This window comes from Pan troglodytes, chromosome 8 (genome assembly GCF_028858775.2).
Source record: "Pan troglodytes isolate AG18354 chromosome 8, NHGRI_mPanTro3-v2.0_pri, whole genome shotgun sequence".
Taxonomy (NCBI): Eukaryota; Metazoa; Chordata; class Mammalia; order Primates; family Hominidae; genus Pan; species Pan troglodytes.
The window spans coordinates 61,037,750-61,064,817 of NC_072406.2; the positions used below are offsets into that span (position 1 = coordinate 61,037,750).

The following is a 27,068-nucleotide window of genomic DNA, read 5'->3' on the forward strand; positions in this document are numbered from 1 at the left end:
TTTAAAAATAATATGTGCATATATATATATATAATGATATAGACACACCAACATCATATCAGTGGGTTTGGTGATTTAGGCATCTTTATCTGAGGCCTTCACAGAGTAACTATACCTAATGTAAAAAATTATTTCATTATGGCAGAGAGAGGGTCTTTAACATTTAGTCTGCAAAAGGTTCCCCGGAGGTGCTGGCTAAATGCACATTCCTAGGCTCACATCCAGACCTTTAATTAATGGTCAGTCAAGGTGGAGCTCAGGAATCTACTTTTTTTTTTTTTTTTGAGGCAGAGTCTCACTCTGTCACCAGGCTGGAGTGCAGTGGCATGATCTTGGCTCACTGTACCCTCCACCCTCAGGGTTCAAGCAATTTACCTGCCTCAACCTCCCGAGTAGCTGGGACTACAGGCGCACGCCGCCATGCCCAGCTAATTTTTTTTTTTTTTTTTTTTTTTGGTATTTTAGTAGAGACGGGGCTTTACCATGTTGACCAGGCTGGTCTCAAACTCCTGAGCTCAGGCGATCTGCCTGCCTCAGTCTCCCAATGTGCTAGGATTACAGGCGTGAGCCACCACGCCTGGCCAGGAATCTACTTTTAAACATGCTTTCAAGGTGATTTCCATGTCAGAGGTACCTAGCCCATAATTGGAAAAATCCTGTCTGCTCAAATCTCCATCAAGCCATTTGAAGGATCCAGTTGCCTCCTAGTTTTTATTCCACATGGATTACTCCAATATCAATCCTGGGGAAAAAATGCTTGGAATTACTTTTAAACAAAAATATATCACCTGTCAGTTTTCTTTAATTTTCTCCCCACGGAACTATCTAGAAATTAAATATATTCTTAGCTTAAATTGTGGTTTGCTTTCTATATGAATTTTGGCAGAGAGAAGAGAGAAAATTGTCATTGGCTCTGGGGAAGAAATTATGGGGAAATCAAGGGAGAGGTAGATCTAGTTAAAGCTTTTATTACTTAGGTTTCTATTTTTTTTTTCTTTTTTTACCCCAGGAATTCATGACACTATTATTAACTTTAGTCACCATGTTGTACAATAGATCTCTTAAACTTATTTCTCCTTTCTTGAATGTATCTCCTATGGGGAGATGTTAGTCATTTTTTTTTTTTCAAAAATAAGATTCTCATTGGAGAAGAAAGCAGTTTTTTAAAAAAATCATCAGATCCACAGTTTCTTTTTTCTGCTTCTCACTTTAACAGTGGGTATGGGTTACCAAAAAATTTACCAGTGAGCAAAAGAGAAACATAAAAAATAGCAAAATGAAGTTTGAAAATTATAAGACAAAGCTTTTCTTTTGATTGAAACTGAAGTGTCAAGGTTCCCCCTTGCCCTAGCCCCATTCTGTCTGTCTGATCCTTAGTTGTCCTGAAGGACCACGGCATGGTGCCCTTCATCAAGATCTTCCTGGATGACGAGTGCTACCGGGAGGCCTCGCTCAGCATCTTGGAGCAGCTTTCAGCCATCAACGCCGAGGAGTACATGAGCATCATTGTGGGTGCTCTATGCTCATCCACTCAAGGGGAGCTGCAGCTGAAACTGGATCTCCTGAAGGTGATTTCAAGTCCTCCTTTGAGATTGGCTTCCCTGTGGATATGCACCAAGCGATCCACATTTGCTCAGGCATTTGTATTCATGTAATTCAATTAGCCACTGTATGTGGCAGGCAGTACCCTGTATTAGGTAGTGTCAGGTGCTGTAACAAATAAATCCCATATCCTCAGTAGCCTGGTACATTTGAAATTTCTTTCCAACATACAGTCCGGTCAATGATTGGTGACTGTCATTAAGGAACTACCATCACCTGGGCATCTAACTTGGCCAGCAGACAAGGGAAGAGAGACCATGGGGAACTGCATAAGGCATTTTCATTCAGGCCTAGAACTGGCACGGGTTATTTTCTGTCCAATTTTCTTTAGGAAGAACTTTGGGCAGGACTCACCTGGATGCAAGGGATGCTAGGAAATGTTTTTCCTGGCTAGGCAGCTACTTCCCACAACACTGTAAACTATGGAAGTGCAGCTCAAATCAGCAATGGCCAAGTAGCTGCCTTGTTGATCTGATGAGCATTTATTGAGCATCTAACCCATTACCAGGGCTGATGAAGAGTACCTGGGGCTTATAGTCAATTGTGATACAACCCTTGCCCTCTGGGAGCTCATAGCCTGGTTCTAATAAGTAAGCAATAGTTACATTGCAGTGTGGTGGATGCATTGGTTAGACACTGAGGGCAGGTTGCTATGGGAACACAGAAGTAGGAGAGACCAATGCTGCCTTACCTGGTTGAGGAAGGCCCACTGGGGAGAGAACCTGTGAGCTGTGGAAAAGAAGCAAAAGGCAGTCAGAGGTGTGGAAACAGGGGGCACAAAGGGACAAGTGAGGCAGGGTTATCATGTTTGGGCAACAGAGATATAAGTGTATGTTTTTGTAATATTGTTAACATTCATCAATTTATCTTAAAATAGTTAAATACATATAACAAATATCATTCTTGCCATCTCTTCTGCCTTACAACTTTCACAGTTTTGTTGCTGTTCCTTTTTTACATAGCTTTTGTCTTTGTGAGTTTATGACTTTTAAAAAGGATTGCTTGAGTGATCCTCCCACCTCAGGCTCCTAAGTAGCTAGAACTATAGACATGTGCCACCACGCTTGGCTAATTTTTGTATTCTTTGTACACAGGGGGTCTTGTTATGTTATCTAGTCTGGTCTTCAACTTCTGACCTCAAGCAGTTCTCCCACTTCAGCCTCCCAAAGTGCTAGGATCATAGGTGTGGGCCACCGTGCCCGGCCAACACGCTCATGTTTCATTAACATGATATATTTGATTGTTGGTGAATTAAAAAAAAAAAGTGAAGTTGTTCTGATTTCCAAAATTAGGTCAATCATCAACCTAACTTACTTAAGCCTATCTCTATGCAAAACCTTTTTAACATTTAGAGAATGGTGTTTGTTTCATCATACTTACTTTATTTCTCTGCACATTCGATGTCAGACATTGATGTGAGCTGTTCCAGTTATTATGTGGCCTAAGCCAGCAGTGATTGGTGTGGCCAAAGCATTGCGTGGTCCATCCAAAAGTGGCGTCATGACCATAATCATCATGTTTCACAGATGACAAGAACCCAGCCAGTGATTTAATTGCAGGGCCATAGAATCAGTGGAAGTGATTTGTACGAAACAAAAAAAGGAAAGTTAAATACCTTTTGAAAGACACTTGAATCCCATGATTACTTGAGGTAAAGGGAGTGAGAGGGATGGGTGAAGCAGAGAGTAGGGTAAGGGAGAGATATATCAAAAATAAAGAAAATACCGGAGCTAGGAATTACCTTAGATTCATGTGGTCCAATCTCTTAATGTTAAAGGCAGAGAGACATCCAGAGAGCTTCATTGACTAAATTAATCTTGCATAACTGCTAAATGGTGAAGTTGAGTTTGAATCTAAGGTGAGCAACTGAAAACTGAGAGATCACTCCACTTCACTGCGCTGTTTGGTACATTTTCCTTCATATGTCCATGTTCAGCGTGACTGGCATGTTCTGACAGGATAGGAACAGGGAAGGCATGTCCTAACCAGTCAGGCTTGTGATTTTCTATTGGGTGAATAATTGTTCCTGACAGTGCCATATTGAAAGCCAAACAGATCCACAGAGAGGAAAGTTTTGCTTTTACTTTGCTTGGAGAGTAAAAGTATTTTTGTGTCCAATGTAGAAAAGAGTGATCTGCTTTGCTCATAGAAAGTTCCTTTTGTTTACTCTGTAGCCCAGAGGCATCGTATTGGAGTGTCAGCCCTTGGGCAATAGGACTAAATGTCTAGAATTAGTAATGTAAAGTCGTTATGGTGTTTTACAGATTCAATATCATTTCAGAATCACAGTTATCAAGAGAGCACATAAGGGAAGAACACTGGTGAGCTTATTTAATGAAGTCATAGCCTGCACTCAATGTGCTATCTTCTCCCTGGGTGCCAAGTCACTGCTGGGCAGTTGGAGGGCCCAGGAGCTGGCATTGTTTTCCAAGGGCTAGGGCTGTCACACTGCTGCTCTAGGGGGCACTTGGGAGGAATGGAACCTCTTCCAGACTCGCCCACCACTGAGTCACATGAGCAAGTGGTGAAGGTTTGCTGGAATCAGATGTGAGATCTACATTTGTTTCTAAGTCATCATGGGAACCCCCTGAAACTTTGGAACGAAGATGCTAAGTGAATTGCTTCTCACTGGATCTCTCTCTTTAGAAGGTGAGAGCCAACTCTGCCCATAGGGACTGTTTCTACAAAGTGTGTCTGAGTGGGATGAGAGGGTGCCCCTTCTTATAAAGGTTTCCCATCTCCGAAGTGCATTCACAGCATGCCATCACTCTGCATCCCTTCCCTGTGGTCTGTCTGCCAGCCACTCTGGAGAAGCAACTTAGGGCAGTTATTTCAAACACCAGTGGCACTTCCATACCAACACTGAAGAACATGTGACTTCACCACCTAATTCTGGCAAATGATAACTGAGTTAAAGAATAATGTAAGCAAATGAATTTCCTCTCCTTGGCCGGTGGGACTGTGATTGGGTTATGCACAAATTCAGATTGATTTGCTAATATACATTTAGCTGTTCAACTCTGAGCTTAATTGCATTACCTCACCGGTCTTCCAGCATGACACATGGAAAATTATGAGGAATAACAAATAATAGAATGTGAAATAAATCCTGTTAGTCCTAACGTAGTTAGCGCTTTGCAGCAGACATCCATTTTATAGATTCAAGCTGGAGGAATACTAACTCAGAGACGATGACATGGTAACTGAGTTAGGATGAGAAAATGTGCTTAACGCTGACCTTTCTTGAAATGTGTCAACCCCAGCCTGATTACTTTGACTTCAGCTGATTAAATTTACTCCCCTCCGCAGACTGAAAACCCTATGTGATGCATTATCATGCAAAGTTGAATGACAGTAATGGAGACCCTCCTCCTAGACTACCCGTTCCTGACAAATCATTTCCCGAAGTAGTGAAGTATTTATTTTCCTTTATGATAGAAATGTTTCTCTTTAGTTGCTATGAAATTAAGCCTTTGTAATTGGATTTTGGACTCTTTACTTTATGACTCTGCAAATATGAAATTAACCCCATCCCAAGAAATAATAGAGGAGTCTAAGTTCTAATGAGATTACCCCCATTTTAGATAATGACTCTGAATTTAATAAATCAAACAAAGCAACAATTAAGGACAGCCATTCCTTCCTCCTCTCCCTCCCAAGAGGAGGAAAAGAAAATAACCATCTAGGAATTATAGGTGACAAACCCACTGAGAGACACAGATCATAATGAGGGTGATTATTGGGTTGCTTTGCTTTTTAAAATATCTGCTTCAACACTCTTTGAGTGATGGAGTTCTTTTAAGCAATATTCAGCATCAAATTGGACAATTGAATTGGGAGGGGGTTCCTTGGGGGAAGAGGGGTTTATAGTGGTCACCCAGCTCTCAGGCGATTGTCTGTAATCTGATCAGTTTTGTTTTTTAATCATTCTCCCTTCCTGATGTTTGTTTTGTCGTGTGTTATGTGACTAACAGAAGCGCTTATTCATTCCATTTGCCTTAAACAAAGCTCCTAGAGGTCTTAGAGCCATTGAAAGCACTCACATAAATTTAGTCTGTTTAACATTGTAGAGCTTAAGATTTCCTTTGTGACTGATTGACTTTTCATGGCATGTGTCACGTGACCAGGCATAGGTCAGGTTCAGACGCTTGCTGTACCACATCGCAGTGAACAGCCTTTGGTATGGTTTATCAGTTAGAAAGGAGGGACCAAAACCACCACACACACGTCAAGGTTGGAGTGAGTTTCCAACTCAACCATAAAAATAACATTTTTTTGGAAGTGAGTTGCTCACATAAGGCAGGCACAGATGCAGCATAGCTGCCTTAGCCTTTCCTGACCCCGGGGCCTCCAGGATGGGGCAGAGACAGGCAGCTGCTGTGACTCTGTCTACACAGGAAAAGGCCTTGCCCAACTTGAGCCATGAGCTTTCACTTATGCACACTGAGTACCACCATCCTGGAGGAACCTACTCCAACAATCCGCATGCTTTGCTTTGAGGGTGTGTCTACAAATGTCCAACTTTCCTGGGTTTTCGGCCAAATTCAGAAAGAATTAGGCCACATCCTCACTCGGGAGGAGAAAGCAGTATCATTGCCCCCATCTTTCAGGTGGCCTGGGAAGTCAATTTCCCTGAAGTCTTTCCCACGATTCACACTTGACTGCCCCCTTTAGTGGGTGGCCCTGATGCTGGGTTTCTTTCAAAGAGCAAAACGACAATTCAATTCCCTGCAATGTCCCTCTGAGAAGTGGTGAGGTATCACAGATCTAACCACTGTGAGTAGTGTGTTTTCTTTTTCTATAACTGGGAAAAGATCAATTGGCCTGTATTGGTAAGGATGAATCTTTCTACCTCGCTTTATGTTATTTGTCCATTTTGAATATAATTATGGACTTTGGTCTTTCATAGATTCTCCTAGTAACTGCAATCTGTTTTGTTTTTTAAATTTCTGGAAATGTCATAGATGGGGCCCTGGAAGCCCTTTATGCATATCCTTGGCTGCTGTTTCTCTTCATCTTTGAAAGAATCCTCGCCTGTGTGCACTAAGAGAGTTCAGGCTCCTCCTGTGTTCTCTGACCTGGAATGTGAGACTGACTACTCGCCCAGCAGCTCAGGTTTCCTGTAGTGGAATGTAACATTAGAGAATAAAATCCCAGTGGTTGGAACACACATTCTATTGTTTCAAATAAACACCACTGTTAGGTTAGGGTGCCAGCATTTAAGAGATGGAGCTGGATACTCAGGAAGCTGAGGCAGGAGAATCGCTTGAACTGGGGAGGCAGAGGTTACATTGAGCCAAGATCTCGCCACTACACTCCAGCCTGGGTGACAGAGCAAGACTCCGTCTCAAAAAAAAAAAAAAAAAAAAAAAAGATGGAGCTCCCAAAGTGCATGACTTCATGTTTGACAGTGACCTGTAACTTTACTAAGTTTCTATTAACTAAAAAGAATTTAAATATCTAGACCCTTCCCACATGTTTTTCTGAGCTACCAGTTTTCTCTTTTTCACTAACTTCCACGTATCATACTACAGACTGTCGCCTAAACCATGCATTTAAGTCACAGCATCACCCCTCCCCCAGATAGGGAGTGTCTATTTTATTTTTTCTCTGTGAACCTTGCCTCAGGCCTCCTGAAACTGACTCCGCACTGTGCCTTCTCAGACAATCCCCTTCCCTGTCACACTAGAGCATTAAATACCTGAAAAGACAAAACAATTCACACCTCTCTCCGCAGTCTACTAAGGAACCCACAAGGTTGTCCACTCTCTAGGAAACACACATCAAATGCCTGAGTTTTAGATGGAGTCCAATGCAATTTATCTGATCAATAAATAAGTACTAAAAATTACAGACTTTTAATACTTATTTAAAATAGTCCCTGTGTTTTTCACATTTTGATGACTCACAGTATGAGAACTGCTTAAATGTAGCCCCCCCTCCCTCTCTCTCTTCCTCTCTCTTTCCTTCCAATAGCATGTATTGATTACCTAGAGTATATACCATGCACTGGGCCCAAGTAAGTAAGTGCTCAAGAAAGGTTTGATTTTAGAAGGAAATAAAAGCTTGGCTGGCCAGTACAGCTCTCAGTGATCTGGAGGGTGGTGGATTCCACGATGTATCCTATCAGTGGCTTAATTGCTTTCTGCACACTTGGCCTATGCTATGTGTTATACCTATACATTTCATTCCATTGCAGGTTTCTCTTCTCTTTATGACACACTCTTTTCACACCACATTTTAAGTTGATTCATTTTACTGTTTCCCCTCATCTAATATAACAGATGAAGCCGTGCTTGCACAGAGAGGGAGATAAGGAATAACAAGCTGCTTCTATGAGGATTTCACTGTGTGTCTCCTGTACAGTATAAGAGATGGTTCATCCCACTCATTTAGCAAATTGTCATTAAGTGTGTGCTGTGTTCCACAGTAGTAAGGAAGCCAGATATGGTTTCCATCTCGTGGAGCTTCAGTCTGGTGGAGAGCTGAGACGGTTTTCAAGTAGCTGCAGTAGAGTATGACGAGAGTTTTGATCAGGGAATGAGAGGGGGATGTGTGAGCACTCGACCTGGGATGAGTATGAGCTACAGGACAGAAGCTTTCTGGAAGGATATGCATTCATGTCAAAAAACAGGACAGTTAAATCAACCGTATAGATTAGTGTAGTAGGCACACATGGAAAACCTAAACCGTAAGAGGAACAATATGGAGATCCCAATGTTTCAGAGTGATCCTTCCTGTAACTTGTTGGCCTGAAGTCGTTGAGGGAAGAGCTAGTGGGATGCTCTGGCAGGAATGTGTGTGGGCTCAGGGTTAATCTACCTCCTGGAGTGCACTCATTTTGATTTGCTTGGTGTTTCAGTCTCTGCTCCGGATCCTGGTGACCCCCAAGGGTCGTGCTGCCTTCAGAGTCTCCAGCGGGTTCAACGGGCTGCTGTCTCTGCTCTCTGACCTGGAAGGCTCCCTCCAGGAGCCCCCGCTGCAGGCATGGGGAGCAGTATCCCCCAGACAGACCCTGGAGCTGGTTTTGTACACTCTCTGTGCTGTGTCCGCAGCGCTGCACTGGGACCCTGTCAATGGCTACTTCTTCAGGAGGAATGGGCTCTTTGAGAAGCTGGCCGAGGACCTCTGCCTGCTGGGCTGTTTTGGAGCCCTGGAGGAAGAGGGCAACCTGCTGCACTCTTGGGTGGACACAAAGGCCAGGCCATTTGCAGATTTGCTGGGCACTGCCTTTTCCTCCAGCAGCTCACTCCCACCCCGGATACAGAGCTGCCTCCAGATCCTCGGCTTTCTGGACAGCATGGCCAGCGGCACCCTCCACTTGCGTGGGGACCTGAAGGAGTCCCTGAGGACCAAGCAGGGGCCGGTTGTGGATGTTCAGAAGGGAGAAACTGGCAGTGACCCCCAACGCAACTTCAAGCAGTGGCCAGACCTGGAGGAGAGGTAGCTTCTTCTGCCAGTGTGTCATCAGTGCATCTCTGTCTCCCATTCTCACTCTAATGTCTTGCGCATGTGTACTCAGTAGGAAGGCTCAGCTACAGAATGGGTGTGCAGAAATGTCATGTGACCTCAACTTCCTCAAATCAAGTTAGCTCTGACTCCACACTCTTTTACCTTGGGAGCTGATGGAAAATTCAATCTGAGTCAGTACTGGGTTGGAGGATGCTGTCGAGTCACATAAGAACCAGGGAGGGCAGGACCCTGCTGCTACACTCACCTTCTCCTTTGGGATCTTTACTGTCCTAGGGAGCCCTGGTGCCTGGGCCTGGCATCCCTGGGTGTGCCAGGCAGCCTCGGTCTTCTTAGGTTTTATCTCCTCCCCAGGATGCTGCCAGGGGTGGGGTGAGATCCTTTGATCTGCAGGACACAAACCACAGTGTCCACCCCAATTATGGAACTCTTTCTGTTCTTTCTTGCTGCTTCTACACCCCCTAACAAAGACAATTGCTCTCCTTACTTCTGCAGGCCAAACACCTCAATGAGTTCAGACTTTAGTAAACAACTTTTTCCTCTCATGTCTGTAACAAAGAATTCCACTAAATCAAGAGAGCACGAAGAACCATCCCTACCCCAACCCACTTGGGGTGGGAGGGAAAATGAAAGAATACAACAGTAACAGTTGGTGTCTTTTTCCATTCCTCTAAAGCATAAATGACAGAACACCCATTAATACTGTAGTAAGTTATCCTTCTGAAAGACACTGCATTTTTATCCAGAGTGCCCCGTTTGCCAGACTTCAGTGTTGGGGATGGTAGAGAGAAGGATGCATGTTAAATCTCCACACACTGAGATAATTATGATTTTTGGGGGTTAATCTGGCAAATTAATTGGTTTCCTAATCTTGCATTCCTGCGCAAACCAACTCATTCATAATCTGTGTATTGCTGAATTTGATGTACTAATGTTTAAAAAGGATTTTTGCACTGATATTCAGGAGGTTGGCCTTTCATACTCCTTTCCTGGCTATTTTTCTTGTCAGATTTATGCTAGCATCATAGCATGAGTTGGACAGTGCTTCTCTTCTATGCTACTGAAGAGTTTATGTAGATTGTTTATTTCCGTTCCCTAGCTAATGTGACAGAACTTGCCTCTAAATGCTTGTGAACCCGATGTTTTCTTGTGAGAAAATTTATTCTCATGAGAATGCACTTCTGTTTGTTCTTGAATTATTCTTGGTTTGTTATTTTGCAAGCTGATTTTCCCATTTCATCAAAGTTTCCATTTGTGGGCATCTGGCTGCTCACGATGGCTCCCTCACGCTCTTCTGAGCAGAACTTGTGAGTTCTGTGACTCATTTCTAACCTGTTTACCTGTGTCTTCCTTGCTTTTTCTGCTTCAGCACTATTCACAATTGTTTACTTTTCAGTGTGCCCTATGAACCAACTTTGACTTTTCCTGTTTCTCCTACTGTTTTTGGTTATCATTTCCTTCTACCTTTGGGCTTATTCTGGTGTTCTTTTTCTTAACTTGGATGTCTGTTTCCATCTTCTTTTTACATATAAATTTCTCTGTAATTTGTAAGTTTTATTTTCAGTATCATTTAGTATGAAATATTTTTCTAATTTCCCTTATAAATTATAGTTGACTCTTATGTGTTTGAATTTTGAATTTCCATTGTTACAGTGTTTCTAGTCATCTTTGCTATTTACTTCTCACTCTATCAAGGTGAGAGAAGGTGGATCGTCTGGGTTCTTATCCTTTGAAATTGGTTGAGGTTGACTTCATGGTCCTCAATGTAGTCCCTTCTCATAAATATTCCACATGTGCTTGGAAATAATGCATGTTCTCAGAGTGTTAGGTTCGATGTTCTATTTATGTCGCTTGGATCGAATTTGTCAATTGTTTCATTCAAATATCCTTTATCATTAATTTTTAAAGTCGGCTTGAAATATCAGTTTTTTGTTTTTTATTTTTGGAATAAACAGGCCTTATTGGGCTCATGGGTCTTGAGGGCCTCTGTGTATTTGTCAGTTTTCTTCTCCACGTTCTTTTTGGCCTGTTTCTGCAGCCTTATGAGCTATTTCTTCTTCTGGTAGTGGGTCTCGGCCTTCTCCTTCCTCTTCTCCTCCAGGGTGGCTGTCACTGCCTGGTACTTCCAGCCAGCCTCTTGAGCCAGGCGCCCCACGTAGGCAAACTCTCTTGTGGGCTTCAGATGCACAGCCTTGCGGGCAGCAGAAACACCCATCTGGTTTTCCTGCTGTAGGGCGGTGGGATTCCATCGAACACCTCGGCGTCCAAGGCAGCCTGGCCTCGCTGGGTCTTGCGGACCGCGGGCCCTGCACTGTCGGCTGGAAGACGCTGCTGGGGGCCAGGAAATAACAGGGGCCTCATCAGGGTTGGTGCTCATCCGCCTGCGGAAGAAGGCCGGGTACTTCAGCTTATTTCTGTAGAAATTGTCAGAAACGTTGACGCTCTCGCAGCGCACCACCACCTTCCGGCCCAACAGTACCTGCTTCACCACAACGGCCGCCAGGTGGCCCAGGAGGTGGCCTCGGTCTCCAGCACTGGGACCTGCCCCTCCGCCACCTGCGGCAGCGGCCTGGGAAATGGTGTATCAGTTATTGAGAACGATGCATTCAAAATCTCTCATGATAAAGTGGATGTGTCAATTTCTGATGAATTTTCCCTTACATATATTTGAGGTTGTAAGAATCATACATATTTAGAATTTTTATATTCTTATGGAGTCTAAATTTTTATCATTATATGGTGGACTTTTTATCCCTAGTTGTACATTTTGCCTTAATAATAATAGGACTATATCAGGTTTCTTTTGGTTACTTTGTGCCTGGGATTTTTCTTCATCCTTTGGTTTTAACCTTTCTGTGTACTGTCCTTACATTTTTAGGTGTTTTTCTTGTAAACAATAAGGAACCATTTTTGTTGGTTTTACTTTGTTTTTCAATCTAGTGTGGTATTATTTCTCATTTAACTGGAGAAAGTCATTTGTTTACACTTTCATAATTATTAATATATTTGGAATGATTTCTACTTAGCTTTTTACATTTGTTCCACTTTAAAAAACCATTTTTGGTCTTAGTTTTGAATTGATTTTTAAAAATTGTGTTTCCTACCTACTAGTATGAAATTTAAACTCTCTATGATTAATTTTATAGTAGTTGCCCTTGAGTGAATTAACAGGCATACTCATGTTTTTAGTTAAACAGTATCTTTATCCTTCCAATTAAGACACCAAGATCTTAAAACTCAAATATTTTTGCCCTTTTCTAACTCATACATTACTATTAGCTAATATTTTAAACTTATCTCCTGTTAGTAAATCCATCAGATATGACAGTTATTGTTGTTGTTTTATAAAATATTCTTTGGATTTACCTACATGCTTTCAATGTCTGTGCTCACCATTCTTTTTTGCATCTCTATCCTTCCATCTGGGATTATTTTTTATCTACTCTAGTACATCCGTTAAACTTTCCTGTAGTGTGGGTCTATTTGTGGTAAACTCTCTTGGATTTTATTTGTCTGAAAACTGTCTTTATTTTCTCCCTAATTGCAGAAATATAGTTTTGCTGGGTAAACATTTATTGGTTGACAGTTATTTTCTCACAGTAAATGGAAGGTCTCCCCAGCTATTGCCTTCCATTGTTGCCTTTTAAAATCGTTTTTATTTCTCTTCCTTTGAAGGTAATTTGTCATTTTTCTCTGGTCGCTTTTAAGATCTTCACCATTCTTGTTCTATTGCTTTACTGTCATATATCTCAATGTACATTATTTTAAACATTTATTTTGCTTCATATTCATGGGATTCCTGAATCCCAACTGATGTCTTTTATAAAATATGGATTTTTAAATTATGACCTCTTCTCCATCCCTTTTCCTATTATGCCTTTTTGGAACTAACACAATTAGATGTATGTTTTACTTTTTCATTCTATCCTCCCTTAATCTTTCTTTTACATTTTTCATCTCTTTGTCTCTCTGTACTCTGGTCCACACAGTTTCTTTTGGTCTTTCTTAAACCCACTGAATCTCCTACTAGCTGTGTCTAATCTGATATATAATCTAGCCATTTAGGTTTTCTTTTTAAAATTTCAATGACAGTATTTTATATGTCTAGATATACTGTTTCTTTTTCAAATAAACTTGATTTGATAGCCCTTTTCCTTTCTCATATCTGTCTTTCATTTTTATTTCTTCAAACATAAGAATCATGATTATTTCTTCTTGTGTTTTTTGAGAGTATATTGTTTCTGTGACAATCATGGAAGGTCCCTTGTATGATGTCTGATTTTTTATTGTGAATCTTGCTCCAGGATTTTCCTTTTCTTGGATTCCATAGAAACCATCCTCATTCAGGCCATCCTGCCCTTCTGTAGGTATTGGAATGCCTCCATGGGGTCTTAGCTGCCCTTTCCAAGCCAGGCCTTGGCCAGATTCCCAGGTCCTGATTTTCTTGCTTGTCTTGGGAAGAATTCCCTCTCTGGGTTCCCTGTTCTCTGTATTTCAGGGGCAATCCCTGAGGAGGCCTTTTGCCTGGGCACCCTGATAACATACAGGTTAACTTAGGATCTTGGTGTGGAAACTTCTTTGACTTATTCTGCCAGCTCTCAGGGGCAGGGGAGTATTTGTCAGTATGAAAAGACATTTAGTAAGTGATATCAGGTGAAGAAAAGCAATAGTAATTAGTTGAATGTCTATGGAGGCTGAGCACTAAACATCTATTTATTTTTATTTCCCTCCAAAATTTTGGAATTTTATCAATAAGGAAACAAAGGCTGAGAAAGGATAAAAAACATGGCCAAAGGTCACACATTTAGTAAATAATAAAGCTAGAATTTGAACCCAGGGCTACCTCCAAAGCCTGCATGCATTTGTCTGTGCGTGCGTGTATGTGCACACACGTGTGTGTGTTCTTCCTGTTTTTTTTCTGATACTCCCACAATAATAGTGATAGTTTTCCAAATGTCTGACATGACAGCCTGCAGTTTGAAGATTGGGTTCTAACCAATGGACTGCGTCAGTCCTGATGTTTTAGAGGTGAGTCCTGTGTCAAATGTCATCCTGGTTTTGTAATGAGTAATTTTTACATTTATAAGACCCATGTTTCATAAATAGAGCATTTTTTTTCTCCCTAAAAGAGATACATGGCCCTTGACCTTCCTTGATGGTTAGAGAATAGGAAGTGAAACTCTACCCCCTCCAGGGAGTCTGCAGAGTAAAGGGCATGGCAGTGGGCTGGGAATGGGAGACAGGGTGCTCGTCTCTGCCGTACCACACCTGTATGTCCTTGGGCAAGTGGCTTCCCTCAGCCCTGCCTTCTGCAAAGTAGGTCCCAAGTCTCCAGGGAGGAGGGAAAGAGGCCGTGGGCCTTGGAGTCAGGCCTGCTTGTTCTATGCCTTGGTGGCTGTGTTCTTTGGTCCTGCTACTTTATTTCTCTAATCTTCCATCTCCTGATTTGAAGGCAGACATAATAATAGTATCTACATTGAGGGAAGATGGTAGTTAGAGTGATCACAGCTGCTTCCTAAGCATGTGTGCACCAGACACCATGCTCAGCTTTTTACAATGGACTATTCTTCAATTCATTTAGTCTTTATGGTAACTATAATTTAAGGAACATTTTTCATAACACAGAGGTGACATGTTATGTAATTCCAAAAATATATCTATGATGTCCAAAATACATCATATATCTCTATGAAACATGCACCATACCAAATAAACACCCCTACACCAAACACACTATATACACATCACACGCACATATACATACACCACATGTACACAAAACACACACACACCACACTAAACATACACCTTACACATACTGGCATACCACACACCCACACACTGCACCTACACACCACACAGCACCTAGCACATACACATGAATACACACCACACATACCACCTACATATGCTACATACAGACACCACACGACACACACAAATACCACACATACACACATACTACATATCCACACTACATACACACACCACAGAATGGAGTGCTTACCCCTCAGCAGCACATCATCCACAGTGCAGGTCTGGAGGTGAAAGTGGAGCAGAAGCAGGGTCAGACTGTGGTGGGCCTTGCACAAACCCTATGGGAGACCATTTCACTTTTACCCTATAGGCAATGTGGAGCTAGGGTGGTCTCTGTGCAGGACTGTGGCATCATGGGGTTATGGGTTATGAGGACTGCTCTACAACTGAGTCTGTGTATAGCTCTGAGAAAAGCCCCCTCCAAAGCAAGGCAGCCCTGCTCCTTCTTGCTTCTGCCTTAGCATATGCCTTCTCCCAGCCCCTGCCAGGCCTCGTGGGCTGACGTTTATTCCTTATGTCAGCCAAAGGAGCAACCCCAGTCACCTTTACCTTGAACTTAAGTTGTGGCTATAACTTATAGCCCTAAGGGGACATCGTTTCAACAGGAATGCGGTGTGCTCCAGGCAATAGTTAAGGTTTCATGGGGCACTCTGCAGGCCAGAGCCCTAAACACTTACTCCTCTGGCTCTGCTGCTGGGCATCCTGCAGCTTCATCCTAATCTTTCCTGTTGAAACAATGTCCCCTGTGGGTATGAGTTATATCTGTCACTTAAGTTTGTTAGAGGTAATTGTTGTGCCAGACCATTGAGGAAGGATGGGGGACAGTGTAGTTCCTGAACAGTTCACATGAAGGCCACACCGGCCTTTGGAAGGCACAGATGTGACCCTGTCATTCCCACTTGGAAGCCTCCAGTGCTTTCCCATGATTCCCAGGAGGGAGTCAGACATTGGGAGTGTGGGGCACACAGTTCTGGGGGTCTCGCCTGCCCATGGCATCACTTGCCTAGCACCTTGCAGCCATGTTTCAGACTCAGATTTCACATATGCCCTTTACTCTACCTGGGATGTCTTTCCTGTCTTCACTCTGCCTGGACAGTTGCTTCTTATGCTTTTGTCTAGGTTTAGATGTCACTTCTTCCAAGAAGCCTCCCCTGGCCTGCCCATCCCCATCCCATGGGCCAAATCAGATCCCACTGCCTCACATTTCCTCAGCACCCTCAGCACCCTCAGCACTGATCACAGTGCAAATCAATGATTAATTGTGTAAACTTCCTTGGTTTCTTATTTCTTTGGTTCATGTTTGCACACTCGAGCATATCTGAAACCAGGATATGTATTAAAATGGATGCCAAGGACATCAGCCACTTAAGTCGTCTCTTCCCCATTTGCTAATAAAGGCACTGTACATCTATCAATTTTTGGTTTCTTACCACTGTTGAAATAAGATGGTGTTCAAATCTCTTTCTTCTGCTTCAGTGGTGAGGCCCATGTGAGCATGGACTGGGTCTGCAGCTACATCAGGGGTCCCCGTGAATGGTCACTGAGTAGAATATGGGCATGAATGAATTGAGAAGATGGACAGGACAGGAGGAAAGGCAGGGAGGGTTGGCAAGGCAGATAGTCTTGGACTCTCATGCCTGGTGTCCTGAAGACACCTGATGTGCAGTGGTCCTGCAACTGCTTCGGATATGGAGATATGGCTGCTCCTGCCTGCTCCTCTTCTGGGCTCCCACCTAGTAGAGACATGAATGGAGCATTATCCTTGTCTGGTGGGGACCCTGGCAAGGGCAGACCCAGAAATTGAGAGGACGCAGAGAAGTGCACCTAATGAAGTCTGGGGAGGAGGTCAGCGAGGCTTTCCTGGATGAGGAGACCACTGAGCTAAACATTTAAAGATGAGAGTTATCTGGTCTGAGATGGGTTGAGGAGGCATAAAGGTGAGACTCAAAATCAACTATCTTGAATAAGGTTTGTTCCTGCCTTCTGTAGGCATTGCTTGGACTTCAAGCTGTAGTAGGGCTTTAAGCTATAGGGATGGATGGGCAGAGATGATGGCTGGAAAGGAGAGGAGCAAAGGAGTTGTCAGTCGCTCCTTCCAGGGATGGCAGTAGCTTGAACAGGAGATCATTTTGAGAACTATTTAGGACGTAACTTTGCCTGGCCTTGGTAACCAATTTGATGAGAGTGTGAGAGAGACTGGTTGGTGCTAGTCCCTGAGAGAGAAGCCCTGGAGGTTTGGAAGAGGATGGTGGCTGTCTGGAGTAATCAGCATGGACTGCACAAATGAGGCCACTTTGCTTTTAATTTTCTAATGCATCCCTCAAGTATCCACAGGCCTTAGTAACAGGAGATAGTTATTAATCTTGCCTCCTGAAGTTTGATAGAGTCCACATAGGGGGCAGTCTGTCTGACTTCCATATCTAAGCAAGACAAGTACCAGGATTGGAGTAGTCATCCTCTCTGTCGTGCAGCTGCTGTGGGTGGCAGGATTTTATAGCCAAGCTCAGGGGCTGTGTGACATGATGAGGCTTCATTGGTTCACATCCTGCAAAGGCCCCTTGGCTTCTTCAAATGAGATGCAAAATTTGGCCAAGCACGCCTCACACCACCACTGGCTCCCAAAGATACAGGCACTTTGGGATTTGTACTTTTGATTACAACTTTCTGTCGTACCCACAGGTCCCTTGCGAGATACAAGCCGTCTGGGAACACCAGGTCAGTGGGGGATCAGTGTCTGCCATCCTTGGGATCCAGAACCTTGTCTCCATTCCTGCTCTGTCAATCTCTACCTTACAGCAATGCTTCTCATAGTGTGGCCTGTAGACCACCTGCATCAGAATCCATTGTAAAGTTGCACAAAAATATAGTTGTGTAAACTAGATTTCCCGAATCACAAATCCCTGGGGTTGAAATTTAGGGTTCTGTTTTTAAAAAGGTCCTCTTATTATGTGTAAGCACATTAAAGTTTGAGAACTGCTCCAGGTGCTGGACATCTTTTACTTTAAAAAAATCTTAGCTTTTTTCACTGAGGTGAGATTCGCAGAACATAAAATTAATAATCTTAAAGCAAACAATTCCACAGAATTTAATGCATTCACAATGTTGTGCAAAGACCACCTCTATCTAATTCAAAACATTTTTATCACCCCAAAAGGAAAACCTATACTCATTCTCATTCTTTTCCCCAGTCCCTGGGCTACCACCAATCTGCTTTGGGGATTAAACTATTCAGGATAAATCATGTGTAAATGGAATCATGTAATAGGTTTCCTTTGGCGTTTGACTTCTTTCAGGTAGCTTAATATTTTTGAGATTCATTTACATTGTAACGTATATCAGTACTTCTTTCCTTTTTACAATAAAATAATATTCCATCATATGGGTACACACCACAGTTTGTTTATCCATTCATTTGTTGATGAACATTTGGGTTATTTCCTTTGGTTCTTGTAAATAGTGCTGCTATGAACATTCACGTTCATGTATTTATTTGAGTACTTGTTTTGAGTTCTTTTGATTATATACCTAGGAGTAGAATTGTAGCTCAATTCAATAGAATTGTAGGAACTGTCAAACTGCCTATTTTCACAGCAGCTGAACCAATTTTACATACCCAACAGCAATATAAAAGGTTTTCAATTTCTCCACAGGCTTGCCAATATTTATTTCCCTTTAAAAAATTGTTTTAGCCATTCTAATGGGTATGGAGTGTTATCTCATTGTGATTTTGATTTTTATTTCTCTAATGGCTAATAATGTTGAATTTTTTTATGTGATTTTTGGCCATTTGTATATCTTTTTGGGGGAAACGTCTATTCAAGGGCTTGGCCCATATTTTAATTGGGTTGTTTCTCTTTTTGTTGCTAAGTTGTATGAATTCTTTATATATTGTGGGTACTAGACTCTCAAAAGAAATATGATTTGCAAATATTTTCTCTCATTCTGTAGGTTCTCCTTTCATTTTCTTAATAATGTCCTTTGATGCACAAAAATTTTCAGTTTTGATGAAGTCCAGTTTATCCATTTTTTCTTCTGTTACTTGTGCTTTTGGCATTATATGTAAAAATCCATTGCCAAATCCAAGGTCATAAAGATTTACCACTGTGTTTTCTCCTAAAAATTTTGTTTTCGCTCTTATTGTAGATAATTAATTCATTTTGAATTAATTTTTGCATATGGCAAGGGGTCAGGGTTCAACTTCATTCTTTTGCTTATAGCTATTCAACTGCTCTGGTACCATTAGTTGAAGAGTCCCTTCTTAAATTGTCTTTGTATCCTTGTTGAAAATCAAGGGGCCACAGATACATGAGTTTATTTGTGGATTCTCAATCCTATTTCATTGATCTCTATATTTATCCTTATGTCAGTTCCACTGTTTTGATTATGTAGCTTTGTAGTAGGTTTTGAACTCTGGAAATGTGAGTTGTCCAACTTTATCTTTTAAAATATTGCTTTGGCTTCTTAGGGTTTCCTACAATTCCACATGAATTTGAGGGTCAGCTGTCACCATTTGGCATGCTGCTGGCTGTGGGCTTTTCATAAATGCCCTTTATCATGTTGAGGAAGTTTACTATCTATTTCTAGTTTTTGGAGTGTTTTTATCATGAAAGAGTGTGAGATTTTGTCAAATGCTCTTTATGAGTCAAATCAGATGATCATCTGTTTTTTTGCCTTTGTCTATTAATGTGGTGTATTTTGTTGATTGGTTTTGTTATGTTGAACCACCCTTGCATTTCTAATATAAATCATACTTGGTCATGGCATATAATCCTTTTAATATGCTGTTGAATTTAGTTTGCTAGCATTTTGTTTAGGATTTTGCATGTATGTTCATAAGGGACATTGATCCCTTGGATATTGGTAGGTTTTTTTTTTTTTTTTCCTGTATTGTCTTTGTGTGGCTTCAGTATCAGTGTAAAAATACAGGCTTCCTTGCTGTTCCTGGAATATGCCAGACATACTCCTACTTCAGGGCTTTTGCAATGGCTCTTCTCTTTGCTTGAAATGCTTTTCCCATGGATGTCTGCATCCCGTCTTTCAGTTTTGCCCTTCTTAAAGAGGTCAAACCTGCCACTCAAATTAAAATTGTAAATTACTCTCCTTCTGCATACAAGCACTTATCAATCAAAAATCAAATTTTTGTCAATTCTCCTTTCTTGGCTCTTTTCTTCTCAATAGCACTTATCATTTCTTATTCATTATGATATTATTATGTTATATATTAATATGTTATATTATACACAATAATTATTAATTTTAATTTACTTATTTATTGTGTTTATCTTTATGTCTACACCCTTCCCCTCACACCCAGGTCATGGATTTTAGTTTGTTTAGTTTACAGATGTATCCAGAGTGCCTGAATAGTGCCTGGAAAATAATAAAAGGTCAATAAGTATTTGCTCAGTTGATTTGAATAAATTACGCCCAAGCACAAGAAACACTCCTGAGCACCTTAGCTACTCTGAGGACTAAAAACAATCTCACTTTGCATATGACAGCAGCAACATGGGCAGGGTGTTGGAAAACTGGGTGTTGGTAATTTGGGATTAGCCTGTAGTTTATTATTATTATTTCAACTCACATGAAGTAAAAGTCTCTTTTTTTGGCCTACAGTTCTATGGGTTTTAATTCATGTGTAGAGTCACACGACTACCACCACAATCAAGAAACAGAACAGTCTCATCACCTCAAATAGCTCCCAGATATTGCCCCACATAGTAAAACCTTTTCTCCACCCTATCCTCGCAACCGTGGATCTTTCCTTATAGTTTTGTCTTTCCAGAATACCATATACATGGAAGCATACATGTGTAATCTTTTGAGCCTGGCTTCTTTCGCTCAGCATAAGGCCTTTCAGATTCACTCATTTTGTGTGTATCAGTAGTTCATACATTTCTGTTGCTGAGTAGTTTTCCATTGTAGGGATGCAAATGTTTCCTCCCAGCCTATAGCTTATCTATTCATCTTTAAATAGGGTCTTCCACAGATTGAAGGTTTTAAATTTTGATGAAGTCCAAATCATCATTTGTTTTTACTTTTATGTATTGCACTTTTATGTCATATCTAAGATCTCTTTGCCTGACGGCCATGAAGATTTTCTCCTATGTTTTCTTCTAAAAGTTTTACAGGTCTGTAATCTGTTTTGAGCTACTTTTTGTACCATGTGTGAAGTTTAGATTGAGATTCATTTTTTGTTTGTTTGTTTTTGCTTATGAATGTCCAATTCTTCCAATGCCATTAGTTGAAAATATTATCTTTTTTTCCATTGAATTGTCTTTATAACTTTGTAAAAACTGCTTAGCCATATTTATATAGGTCTTTGGACACTATTTGATTTCATTGACTTATGTGTCTAGCTTTTCACCAATATTGTCTTGATTACTGTGGCTTTGTAAGATATCAAATGCAAGCTCTCCAAAGTTATTCTTCCTTCTCAAATTTGCTTTGGTGATTTCAGTTCCTTTACCTTTGGCTGTCCTGATAGAACCTCGTTATTTTATATATAGCTAGGTATTATTTGCTGATGGTTGAGGATTTTTGCACCTATGTTCATTAGGGATACTGACATGCAGTTTTTTTATACTGTGTTTTTCTGTTTTCAATATCAGGGTAACTCTGACTTTGTAAAATGAATTGGGAAGTGTTCCTTTCTGATACCATATAAATGTTAATGATCAGCTTGCCTATATCTACAAAAATTCCTGCTGGGATTTTTATTGGAATTGCATTAGATCTATAGATCAATTTGGAGAGAATTGACAATTTAACTATAGTAAATCTTCCAACCCATAAACATAGTGTGCTTTTCTGTTTATTTAGGTCTTTGATTCTTTCATCAAAGTCTGTCATATTCAGTGTAGGGCCTGCACATGTTTTCTTAGATTTATACCAGAGTCTTTTGTTGAACACACTTCCAAATGGTATTTAAAATTTTTTGGTTTCTAATTTTTCAATTCTAGTATTTAGGAATATGGTTAACTTTTGTGTGTCGACTATTATTCTGAGACTGCTAAATTTAATTATTAGTTCTAGAAGTTTTTTTTTTTATGGATTCCTTGGGATTTTCTATGAAGACAATCTCATCGTCTGTGACTAGTGCCAGTTTTTGGTCTTCCTTTCCAATCCATATGTTCCAGTATTACATCCAATAGCAATGGAGAGATCCTTGCTTGTTCTTAATCTTAGGGAGAAAGTCTTCAGTCTTTGCCATTGAATATAACATCAGCTATGGGAATTTGTAGATGCCCATTATTAGGTTATAAACAATTCCTTTGAATTTACTGAGAATTTTTTTTTATCATGAGCAGATTTTTAATGTTTCAAATGCTTTTTATGCATTAAATGATATTATCATGTGATTTTATTAATATGGATCATGTTGACTGATTTTTGAATATTAAACTTGCCTTGCATTTACGGGTAGTCCAATTGGCCATAGTACCCTTGTTATTTTATATGTAGCTAGGTATTATTTGCTGATTGTTGAGGATTTTTGCACCTATGTTCATTAGGTATACTGAAATGTAGTTTTTTTATACTGTGTTTTTCTGTTTTCAATATCAGGGTAATTCTGGCTTTATAAAATGAATTGGGAAGTGTTCCCTTCTCTTGTGTTTTTGAAAGAAGCTGTGTAGAACTGGTGTTATTTCTCTTTTAAATGTATGGTAGAATTTGCTGGTGAAAACACTGAGCCTCAAGGTTTCTTTGTGGGCAGGTTTTTAGCTACATATTCGGTTTTTGTAATAGCTATAAATGATTTAGGCAACTTATTTCTTCTTGTTGAGTTTGGTAGTTTGTGGCTTCAGAGAAAACCGTTTGAAGGTAGTTTATGACTTTGAAGGAACAATTACTGAGAGGAGTGTTGAACTCTCTAACTATAATTGTGGATTTGGCCATTTGTCCTTTCAGATCTATGAGTTTTTCTTTCTGAATTGTGATGCTCTGTTGTAAAGTGCAAACACGTTTTGAATTGTTATGTCTCTTTTAATCATCATATCATATAATCTGTTTATTCTGAGTCATTTTCCTTGCTCTAAAGTCTGTTTTCCCTGATAAGAGTAGAATTACACCAGCTTTCTTTTGATTACTGTTAGGATGGTATAAATTTTTCTATCCTGTTACTTTTAACCTATCTATATCACAATATTTAATGATGGCATATAGCTTTGTTTTTATTTCTTTCCATTCTGACAATAGTGTCTATCAGTTTTTAATGTGTTTGAATTATTGATATGTTTGAATTTAGGTTCAGGATTTTATTGTTTGTTTTCTCTTTTTTTTTTACTCTTTTTTTGTTCCTCTACTTCTGTTTGCCTGCCTTTTTGTGGACAATTTGAATATATTTTAGTATTCAATTTGAGTTTATCTACTGAATTTTTTGACTCTCCTTTTTTGTCTCTCCTTTTTTTTTAGTGCTTTCAGTAGGGACTGCAGTATACTTAATTAACTTTTAACAGTCTACTTAGAATTGACATTTTACTATTTCAAATGGATTGTAGAAAGCTTACCTCTACGCCGTTCCCTCTATCCTTCCCTATTTTTGTTGTGGTTGTCTTATGTATTACATCTAATACAATGTCACTTTCAACCATCATACCTAAATTTAAGAACTTAAGAAGAGAACAATAATAGTGTATTATATTTACCCAAATATTTACCATTTCTGTTGCTCTTTCTTCATCCCTGAAGTTTCCTTTCATTATTTTGTTATTATTTTCCTACCATCTGAAGAAATTTTAAAAGTATTATTCTTAGAACAAGTCTGATGGCAAGAATCTGTCTTCCTTCATCTGGGAACACATTTATTTTGCCTTCATTCTGGAAGCATGTGGATATGGAATTCTGTGTGTATTTTTGTAGCACTTTAAAAATGTTGTTTCCATGACTTCTGCTTTCTTATGAGAAAATCCAAGGTTATTCGAATTGTCGTTCCCTTAAATGTAATGTGTTGTTTTTCTCTGGCTGCTTTCAAGATTTTTAAAATTTTCTTTAGTGTTCAGCAGTTTGATTGTGCTGTGTCTGGGCATAATTTTTTTTGTTTATTTTATTTGCGTTTTGCTGAGCTTCTTGAATCTTTAAGGTTATGTATTTCACCAGCTTTGAAGAAAGAAGTACTAAAAACTTCTCAAACATTTTTTCTTTCATACCATACTCTTTCTCGTCTCCTTGGAGGATTCTAATGACAGAAATGTTAGATCCTTTGTTACACATGACCTTGAGTCTGTCTTTATTTTTAGTAATCTTTTTCCTTTTTGTTGTTCAGATTAGGCAACTTGTATTGCTCCATCTTCGTGTTCATGGACTCTCCTCTCATCTCATTCTCCTATTGTTCTCATTTAGTGAGTTTAAACAAATTTCAGTTGTTGCGTTTACTTGATTCTTTTTTATTGCTTCTATTTATTTACTGAAACTTTCTGTTTTTCATTTATTTGAAAAATGTTCACTCTTACTTCTTGGAATTGGGTTAATAACTGCTTTAAGGGTTTTGTCTGATAGTTCCAACATCTGTGACATCTCAGCATTGGCATTTGTTGGTTGTCTTTTTCCACATGAGATGTTGAGACTTCCCTGGTTCATTCTATGTTGAGCAATTTCAGGTTGTATTCTGGACATTTTGAATCTTATCTTATGAACTCTGGTCTTTGTTGTCATCTTATAGAGAATGTTAATGAATGTGTATATATATATATATATATATATATATATATATATATATATATATCTATCTATCTATCTTAAGGTAGGGAACTAGCCCACTTAGGTTCAGGTTGCAAGTTTCTGCCCATCTTCCCTGGACTCTCTGGTTCCAGTATCAGTTCAGTTTTCAAAGACTTTGCAGGGACATTTGATGTGCGCTCACTTGCTTCATGCAGTAACTGGTTGTGTGTGGTGGTTTACCTCCTAGTTAGGGTCAGATGCACATACACAGTCAGAACTGAGCCCAGAGGTTAATACACAACTTTGTGGTTACATTTTCCTCAGCTTCCTCTTCTTCATCCTTTCCTTAAAACTTGCTGGCTCCCAAGGGGTCCCTTCCTGCTCTGTCTAGAGTTGGCGCTTTTGTTTCTCTGTTCTTCCCTGTGTCACTGGTATCTGTCTCTGGGGCCATGCAGTGAGGGGAGAAAAGGAGAAAACAGCAATGGGAATTTTACCTACACTCTTGGGACTACAGGTCCTCTGGTCAGAGAGAAAGTTTCTCTTCACTGAGAGTTTTAGAGTCTGCCTGGCTGCTGCTGCTGTTGCTGATGCTGAGGGAATTGCCTGAAAGATGGGTTGGGAAAGAATGGGGAAACCAAACAAAGAAAATCCCAGGGGATTTCCTCCATGCTCTGTGACCTGTAAAACCTCCTTTCCTGCTCCTCAGACCAGAAACAGAGGACTTCTCTTGGAGCTCTTTCCATCATGTCTACACCTTGTGCACAGTTGTGAGTTTTAGGCTACCTGTGAGTTCACACCAGGGGATGCTGCAGAGGGGAAGCCCAGGAAGCTCATTGCCAGTTCATAGTGCTTGAGTTTGGTTTCCTTCTCTGCTACCATTTACTTTCCAGAGTCCTCCAAGGGCTGCTCCATGTGTTCTAAGTGTTTTAGTTGCATTCGGTATTCAGGGGGTGGGACAGAGCTGAGTGTGCTTACACCATTTTGAAGGGACCCAGAAGCCTGTGAGTGTGTGTGTGAGTGAGTGTGTGTGTGTGTTCAATATGAAACCAGAGCTTCTCAATCTCCCACGTATCTGGAGGGAAGGGAAGAAAACCAGGGAACTAACTTCACTGAGCATCAACTATGGGTCAGGCACTGTGCCTTGGAGCACAAAAGCATTCTTCTATGACTGTAGGGGGAAAGTGTGGTACTGTCAATGCCTTTTAGAGTTGGAGGAAATTAGGCTCGATGGAGTAGTTCAATGTCATCTAGGTAATAAGTGGTAGACAGGATGTGTACCATGATCTGTCTTAGAAAGAAAGATCCAGGAAGCTCAGTGAAAATAGAAAGAAACTGGAAGGTCCGTGTCTCATGTCTGGCTCTCCCTCTCTCTGCAGGATGGATGAGGGAGATGCTGCAATCATGCATCCCGGGGTCGTGTGCATCATGGTGAGGCTGCTGCCTCGGTTGTACCATGAAGATCACCCACAGGTACCTGATGTTGAATATGTGTGTTTTGTCATCTTCACATGACTGATCTCTCAAATGCCTTCTGACCCAAGACAGCTTTTTTCCTTTTGTCCGTGTCTTCAGTGCCCTGCCTTAGCAGAGTTCCCCATGGGAAACACCTATAGTGGGAAAGTACCAGGGTGTCCTGGACACTTGACTGAGTTGTGCCCACCCTTGCAAGGCCATCCAAAACAGATCGCTTCTGTTAACAAAGCTACCTTCTAAGAACAACAGCCAAACAAAAAAACAACTGAAAATAATTGAACCATCGTAAGGCAAGTCCCAGGTGTTAGGCTCAGCACCTGGCGTTGGTGGGAAGTCCTTTGCTCCCTGGCATGTTCATCTGTCTCCTGGATGCTAGCTGAGATCCTGGCCCTGTGCTCTGTGCAGCTCATGCACAGCTAGCAAGATGAGCATAGACACTGTCCACAGAGCCTGCTTCTATGATGGGGATGAGGAGGTAGTGACAGTGCAGACAGACTAAATAAATGAGCTCACAAATGAATATGAAATTATGAATTGTGATGAGTGATATTACAGGGAAAAACAGGGTGCTGAGGTAGAAGAATGAGAATGGAGGTAGGAACAGATCTCATTAAATCTAATTTAGATAAAGGGTTGGAGGTCAGGGAAGCCGTCTCTAGATGGTGACATGTAAGCAGAGCCCTGAAGGGTGAGTAGCTAGTGTGAACTGGGTGGGAAGGGGCCTGCTGTTGGTGACTAGGGGAGGAGCAAATTGGAAGGGCCAGGAGCAAGGGCTCCCTGGTCAGGCGATGATGGGGATAATGGGGCATGCAGGCTTCTGGGAGCCTTGCCAATGTAAATGATAACAAGAAGCCTCTCTCACGTGAGTGGAGGGTGACACGATCAGATTTTGCGTGAAAAACATTGCATTGGCTGCTTGGTGGAGAATGGACAGGGAATGAGGGTTGAGAGGAAGAGGCAAGGGGCAAGAGTTAGGAGGCTCTGCCTGCGGTCCATGTGATGTGTGGTGATAGCTGGATTAGGGTGGTGTCTGTGAGAAGGTGTGA

At 40.9% G+C, this 27,068-nt stretch overlaps 1 protein-coding gene across 13 annotated transcripts in view; it reads left to right on the forward strand.

Moving 5' to 3' along the window:
* The window catches only part of WDFY4 (WDFY family member 4), a 298,286-nt gene that overhangs the window by 49,568 nt on the left and 221,650 nt on the right, over nucleotides 1-27,068 (forward strand). For 12 of the 13 annotated variants that reach the window (XR_010146870.1, XR_010146871.1, XM_016918236.4 and 9 more), the window contains 3 exons: nucleotides 1,378-1,568; nucleotides 8,465-9,045; nucleotides 25,926-26,019. Coding sequence is in view for 11 of the 13 variants with exons in the window: in XM_016918236.4 (XP_016773725.4) it covers nucleotides 1,378-1,568; nucleotides 8,465-9,045; nucleotides 25,926-26,019 (866 nt within the window). In the remaining 2 variants the exon portion in view is untranslated. Of the gene's footprint in view, nucleotides 1-1,351; nucleotides 1,569-8,464; nucleotides 9,046-25,925; nucleotides 26,020-27,068 lie in introns of all 13 variants that reach the window. The other variant, XM_016918243.4, reaches the window with a different exon arrangement.